General features: G+C 33.9%; 1 protein-coding gene across 1 annotated transcript; it reads left to right on the top strand.

The window, feature by feature from the left end:
• Positions 1 to 6515: 6515 nt before the first annotated feature.
• On the top strand, positions 6516 to 7026 carry LOC149408117 (uncharacterized). Its single transcript, XM_089628279.1, has one exon. It carries the CDS (start codon positions 6585 to 6587, stop codon positions 6792 to 6794), a length of 210 nt encoding a protein of 69 aa, XP_089484405.1. The 5' UTR covers positions 6516 to 6584; the 3' UTR covers positions 6795 to 7026.
• The last annotated feature ends 1015 nt before the right edge of the window (positions 7027 to 8041 follow it).

Here is an 8041-nt window from a genome sequence, read left to right as displayed (position 1 = left end):
TATTTTAATTCTTAATTTTACATTATTAATGACACATTTTAATTAAAGCATGTGTTTTTTGTTCCTTCATAAATGATTGTGGCATGTTTATGATCAAGGCTGCCGAGTTTTAGGCGCACGACCTTCCATTGTCTGATTTGAAACAGGAGGACATGCTCATGTATCGATATAAGATGACCACCGAATTATACCGACACATAGCGCTAAAACTACACACGCGTGGAAACGTCAATGTTGAGGCTACTTAAAATTATGTGTTTATGATTGTACGTATGTGTTTATAACTGTATATATGTGTCTTTAGAACTTTATGTATTGTCTTGACATCAGTTTCTTAGTTTAGAATTTTATGTATTTTTTCGAAATTAATTTATGTGTCACAAAGTGACCTCATTTCGTGACAGTTGTGTTTTATAAACCATTATTAACAATAAACTCAATATCACGGACTGAGATCACTTCGTAGCACATGAGGTGAAATATAACAATTCCAATATCACATTACACAGGCGAGTCCAACAAAAGTCAAACCAAATCAAATGTAATTTCATTTTTTAAACCATTCAATACATCTTCGACTCATTTGAACAATAACACAATACCTATGAATAAAACAACAACAACCAGCATTTTAATCTTGAATAATTCAGATACAATCCGTTGTTCCACTTCATTGGCTTCAGTTGGTTCTTCGTGTTTAAAGTCTTCATCGACAAAAGATGGTATCTGGTTTTCCAATGAATTTATCTTCCTTAGCAGCCCTGGAATGATTTGAATCGATCTTGGGCACATAGGTGGGTCAATCCATTCTAAAAACCCGTATCCATTGAATTTCTGTATCTGTCACAACCATAAACCAAAGAATATTTATTTACAAAATCTTAAAAAAGAATAGAAACATTTTCTTATTTATAAGATTTCTAGACGGTTTCTAGGATAACGAGAAACATATTCAAACCTTATACTCGGGGCATCCAGGGTTATCAGCAGTCCAGGAAGTTCGTTCAACTCCATTTAGACCATACGAACATGAAGGAGGAGGTCGTCGACGCTCGGTACCACCTCCTATATTTCCTGAAACGTGCGGCTTCCGACGTGTTGATGAACTGCAATCACTCGACTCCATCGTGATTGTATCAACATTAATTGTTATTTAACTCTGAAATAATAGAATAAAAAAAATCAACGACATTATAAAATTGTTATTTCCAGTTCGTGACACTAGTGTCACGAACTGGATTCACTTCGTGACACCCTGGAAAAATCGGGAATTCAACAAAAAAACACTATTTTGACAAACAAATCACACTCAAACACAATGGAACCTATTTCAACATGAATCAAAATAATTAAACATGTTCTTGTATGTTAAAGATAAGAAGAACTTACCAAAATATGTTTGAAGAAATTTTGGATCTAGGATTTGCAGGAAGAAGAAGCTTGGATCTTGAAGTTTTTATGAACAATTTGCATAAAACAAACTTGAATCTTGAAGTTTTGATGAGCAACCTTGGATTGCAAAATGATTTTAGATGGGTTTAGCATTATTGCAAAATGAGTTTAAAATGAGTTTAAGAAACTTACCCTCGGCGAGCAAGAACATTCCGGCGACCCAAGAGATGAAGATTCCGGCGATCCAAGAAGCTTCACTCCTTCATTCTCCAGCTGAGCTCAACAGGAAGAAAAAGTTGAAAAAAAAGGTGAAAGAAGTTTCAGATGAGAGAAGTGAAAGTTAGATGTGTTTTGAGAGGTTAAAAAATGATGAGGGTAGTTGGGAAAAATTTAATTTCTCTCACCTACCAAAAGTACTAGTTTTGTCAATTTTTTGATTTTTGGCTAAATATGGTAAGTGACATTGAGATTGTATTATTTGTGTCAATTCTCCTATATCTAACATTCCTAGCTCTCCCATTTTTCAATGTATAAACATATTATATTCTTTTTATAGACACTAAATTAATATTTAAGATTTTGGACATTAACTTTAACATATTCTGGTCATTATATATGTACTCAAATTTGTTCAGCCTCTCTTTTCATATTCAATCTCAGAAACACCTATAAATACGGGCGATCAAACATTTAGTCAAAGATCAAATTCAATTGAAGTAATAGTACAGCCACGACTTAATAATCAGAGTGTAAATATGTCATCAAGTATCCGATAGAGACAAACTTGTCATTAATTATTGATAAGAAAAGTATAGATATTGCTATATATAAATAACACCCAAGACTCATTTTATTAGTACGGCTAGGTAGTAGGTACTTTTTTTTTCTTGCAAGAAAAATGCATTTGTCAGTCAAATAAATATTTTTCATCTTTTTCAGGTGATAGAAATTTAAAATTTTGAACTCCAGCGTGGTCTTCAATCCTAGCTAAAAGTATAACTAAGAAAAAAAATCATAAAACACTACACTTAAAAATCAAAATCCCAACTAACAGAAAATAATAATATTAAGAATGCAATGTTTCAAGTGGGAGGGACATCAAAATAACTCGTATCATTAATCTATTTGATCATATTCATAACAGCATATTGGAATGTGAGAAAAATTCCATTTCTTGAAACCCAAAGATGTTTCAATTTCGAGCACATGCAGATGAATTAATCAATAAATGACAACTTTGTCTGCTACATCTATCTATGTATGTATGCCTGTCGTTTTACAGCTGCAATATGAAAATGAGGGACAAATAAATACATAAAGAGAGTGGGGTTCTAAAGAATTGAAACCCTTCGGGGCCGTTTGGTTTAGTTTTCTAAACTCGTTTTCTGTTTTTAAATTCTGTTTTCTGATTCTAATTTTTAAATTTAAAATACAGATTTAGAATTACGTTTCAGAATATTTCCTTTCTCCAGCTGAAGCCTGAAACATTATGAGATGATTAGCTTGTGTTATTTGACGCTTTGTTGTACTTTTAAACTTCTATACCTGCCTCCTATCATTATTTCTGTCTCCAAAGACACAGCTGGCTGACCCTATTAAACCCTAACTCAGATATATGTGGCCTAAAAACTATGAGCACATCACATTATATATATATATATAAGTTAAATAGTTATAATATTTCTCCGTACATGCCAGCGGTTAAGTTGGTGTTTCAGTTCATAATATGAAACTATTTTGTGGTCACTCACTGAATAGTATAGAGGTGGCAATGTAATAGGCTTTAAATCATCAAATTAATTAATTAGTTAAGTAGAGGAATATATATAAGTACCTAAATTGGGGCATGGATGTTCCGTGAGCGTGTATGACCATATTGTATGGAGTTAACTAACTGAGTGGTCATTGTTGAAGCAATATTATATACATATCTATCACAGAAAATTGTATGTTTCCTGTTCCCATCGGTTTCCTCACGTCACTTGCATGATCATTAAATTTTATTATTATTCTAAATGTATGGCTATGGAAACCATTTTATTGCCCGCAATTGACATAGCGGCGGACGGACAAGGAGTTAGATTGTTAAATTTTTTAATTTATAAAAAAAAAAAAAAAAAAAATTAGGAACTCTAACACTACTACAAATTCACATTTCTGGTGCGGAAGAGTATTAGGTGCGACATGTCACACTTAAAACTCGCACCTAAACACATATTAGGTACGACATGTCGTACCGGAAAATCATCCAGATGACTAAAAATTTCGCTAATGTTTAGTGGTATTCGATGCGACTTTATCGCACCTAATATTAAATTGTCGCACCAAATACCTTTAGGTGCGACGTTGTCGCACCTAATAGTTTTGAAATTCAAAGTTCTCAGGCAAATCCCCTCGAATAGTTCAAGATTTTTGGCAGCAAAACTGCTTGGGCATCAAGTGCGACATGTCGCACCTGAAAGTGTTGCACCTAATATGGATACATTTAGGTGCGACGTGTCGCACCTAATACCTTTAGCGACTGACTTAGTCGCACCTAATAAACTATTAGGTGTGACTTTGGAGGCATTTGGTGCGACAATCGTCGCACCAGATGCCTATATTTGTTCTAGTGTAATCTAACATATAAGTCATGCTGAAGGGATTTAGAAAACGAGGAAAAATACGGGGAGAATTCTTTCGCTACAAATGAAACCTAGTGTTGAAAGGGCTAAAGGCTTTGTGATAGAAATTTAGTTGTGATCAAATTTTTTTATAATATGTACTTGCGTTGCTTATACTTAAAAATTCTACACATTCAATGAAAAAGAAAACTTTGCGCAGCAAATCAATAGTCACATACTTATTTAGGGGAAGACAAGAGCCCGCAAAAAATTATGCCGTGGATTTTCGAAGTCAATTTTCGAGCACACAAATTGTTTGCAAAAAATTCGACAACTACTCTGCTAACTGATGGTGAGTTTTCGTTTTACGAAAAACTCTCATTAACCAAACGCACGTGCCATCAAGTAATAAAGGGTGCTCAAACACGAGTAACGAATCCCACGAGGAACTCGTCCTAATTTTCGATATAAACTTACTAGAAAACCTTTTTGAGTTATGTGAATGTAAAGTGGAGAATTTTTTTATTTTATTATTATTTTTTATGTTTTTAGAGTTGAAACTGATTAAAATGCAAAAAAAAAAAAAAGAGTAAAAACGATTCACAATGATTAACCAACGATAAGGACAATGACGAGGCGCGACATCATTGGATCATCGATTCGATCGATTAGGTCGAGAATTTTAAGGATGGCTAGATTGAAAAATCTTGGTCTAAAGTAACGCTCTTTATTATGTACTAATCTATCTCGAGTAGAAATACATCTAACTATTCGGCGAACTTGCACCTCTTGGCTTGGGTCATATTAAAATAAATAATAGCATTAAACCCGGGATCTCAAACAACCACATTCACCATGTATTCTTTCTATAGAGCTAGATAGATGATTAGAGCTCGCTCGTTTATAACCTCTCGGTTTCTTAACTATCCTAAAAATTTATACTAATTATCTATTGAAACTAACTTGTGATAAACAACAACTCAATTCCCTTGAATTCCATATTCTAACCCAAAATTAAGCACTAACCTAACATGATCAACCAATCAAATCAAGTCACCGATTACATCGCACCTCTCCTATGTGTTTGGATACTCATGATTATAATCAAGCAAAGCAATACGAAAATGAGCACAAGCATAAACAAGAAGGAGCAGTCATCCGATACTCAATAATGCATAATCAAATCCAATTCAAGAGAATCCAAAATCTCAATCAAGATCAGCAAAAAAACAATAATAATAATAATCTGATGCCATATCCAATTCCAAATCAATATTCTCAACTAGTCTCAATCATGATAAACAAAAAGCAATAGTCTCGGCCATTGGCCGAGATTTCATGGCCGATAGTCTAAAGTGTTTCGCAGAGGTTTTCACGGCCGATAGCCTTGACCCTGAAAGTTTTGGACCATTTTGGCGGATAGTCTCGACTTGACTATGTTGTTTTGTTAAGGATTTTTATGGGTTTTTGGAGGACTTGGTTTTAGACTTTGCTTAAGGATTCGGCTAAGAGATTTGACTTAAGGCTTCGTCTGAGGATGCGACTTCGAGGGCCGATTTTTCAAAATTTTCTTGTGGTTTTCGTTCGGAGAGTTTGACTCGAGTAACTTGATTCAAAGGAGGGTTTTACTAAACAATGCCATGTTTTTTTCACAAACATTTTGTTTTTGTTATTTGGCTGAATTTTTTTTTGTCAAACGCAATTATTTTCTTCATATACTATAGTTATTTTTGGATTGATTTTTATCCTTTGGTTTTTGCTCGAAGATTAATTTTTATCCTCAAATGGCAACAAACCGCAAGCATTTTGAGCTTTCCCATATTTGTATTGTATCCCTGATAATTAGCAACTTTTCATAACTCTCGTGAATCACTTGACCCATGACCCAATCCAGAAAATATGTAGAATTAAAATAATCTTATTTTGTCGTGCATATCTTTTTTAAATTGTTTGGAAAATATACCTCAAACTCGAAGACAACAAATTTTTTTGTCCCAATCCCACACAACAGAAATGGCCTTAATACGCTTCAAGCAATAACAAATATGGCCAAACACATGACGCCCAAAAATTAAATACATGAAGACCTGCAAACTTTCTTGCTAAAAGATATTAATAATATAAACTTGACTAAGCAAAAAAAAAAAAAAAATTGAAAATCTATAAGGACCTACCAACTGATACCATCCATCTTCACCATCAACCAACACTAACATAGCTGGCCTTCATTAACTACACCCCAAAACAAATACCATCCTAGATCTCGTCCACGTGTAGGGCCAGGATCTTAAGAACTTCCTCCATAATTAATATTTTCAACGCTCACTCCGCGTGGCAAAGACCCACTGGCTGCGTCAGAGCTCAGACAAGAGAAATCTTAGCACTACTACTCACTTTGAGTCAAATCCAACGGCTCAAAAAACCCACAACTGGCAAAAAAAAAAAAAAAAAATTGCTTGGTCTTTAACACTCCTTCTCATCTCATGCATGTATAAATACAACCCATCTCAAGTTATACTCTCAAAAGCCCCTCTCAACCAAAAATAAACTCATATTTTTTGTAAAAAAAGAATTATATATACTGAGAAAATGGTTGTGTTCTGCTTCTTGGTTGATCAGACAAAGAAAGTTCGTCGGAGCAAGCCGGCGGCGGGAACTTGTTCCCGGTGCGGCGGCGGTGCCAGCGTGGCAGACATGAAGACCGCCACCAGGTTTTGTTACGTCCCTTTTTATTGGAAGTCTTGGAGAGCCATTATGTGCACTTTCTGTGGAGCTATTCTCCGATCTTACAAGTTATAAACCAGAGATAACCATTCCATTTTACGACAATTTCTTTATTTATTTAGATTTTGAGCCATTTGGTTTATTTGATTAATTATCCATGATTATTCATTACTGATCTAATTAATTAGTACTATTCTGATAAGTACGATCTCTGTATTGATCAAAACTGTCTTTAATTTTTTTATTCTCTTTTTCCTGTACTCATTTTTTTGCTCATGTATATGTAACTAATTGATTAATTAATTTTCATTTGATTTGTATTTATTTTATAATATTGGTGTCTCGGGTGATTATATCTGATAATATAACAGTATCACTCGGAAATCTATAATCGAAAGAAAAAAAAAATTCTACTTAATGGATATGCTTCTTTCTTTGCCTTTTTGGAGGGGCATATTATATTATAGGTATATTTTAATTTATAATGTTTTAATCTACACGCTTATTATGTTTTTAGTCTGATGTGTCATCTTCACATACGGACATTTCCACCAAATTACATGCATTTCACTCAAAAAAGCCAGCGAATTTCGAAAACGACAACGCCAAAACTCACTGCCAGTACTGAGAGGAAATCGAATAACATTTAAATACGTATCACAAGTCACAACATAAATAAACCGGTTGTCGTTTTTCGAAGGGAAAAAAAAACTTATCACATGATCAATTAATAGGTAGGAGATCGAAAGAAAAATCAATTTACCAGAGGTAACAAATGGAGGGTATAATATTAAAAAATGTACAGCAGGGGATTGCAGTTGTAGAGGTCACATGGACTATCATAAAAAGCCAATGCATATAGTTGTTGTAGTCTCATTTTGCTAAAGGCAATAAATGTCTGTATATTATTTATGACATTTTGTATTGCCAAGTCAACTACGAATACAATACACCAATTTATTTGGCACCGAACGCCCATGCGCTTTAACAGGTGCTAAATATACGTGCATATCTATACCATGTCCATGAACTAACCAGCAGTTATTTTGTGCTCAGTTCATATTTAAAATTTATTGCTTCAGTTTATAAAGGTATGATACTTACAAAAAATAAAAAAGAAAACTCAAAATAATAATATGTAGGACAATATTAGAGGGGATTACAGTGGAAGGTAGCGTTCTCTTGAAACCATTGTGGTACTTTTATTGACTTTTCTTCTTAGAATTTTGGGGACGTTAATTAACGATATGGGTGACTTTGGTAACCATTGGTATCGGAAACCTTACCGCCAAATTAATTATCCAACATATGCCTAATGGATT

This window comes from Urtica dioica, chromosome 1, assembly GCF_054948205.1.
Source record: "Urtica dioica subsp. dioica isolate 48M chromosome 1, U.dioica_male_clone48M_v1_H2, whole genome shotgun sequence".
Classification (NCBI taxonomy): domain Eukaryota; kingdom Viridiplantae; phylum Streptophyta; class Magnoliopsida; order Rosales; family Urticaceae; genus Urtica; species Urtica dioica.
This window is presented reverse-complemented; position numbering and strand designations above follow the sequence as displayed.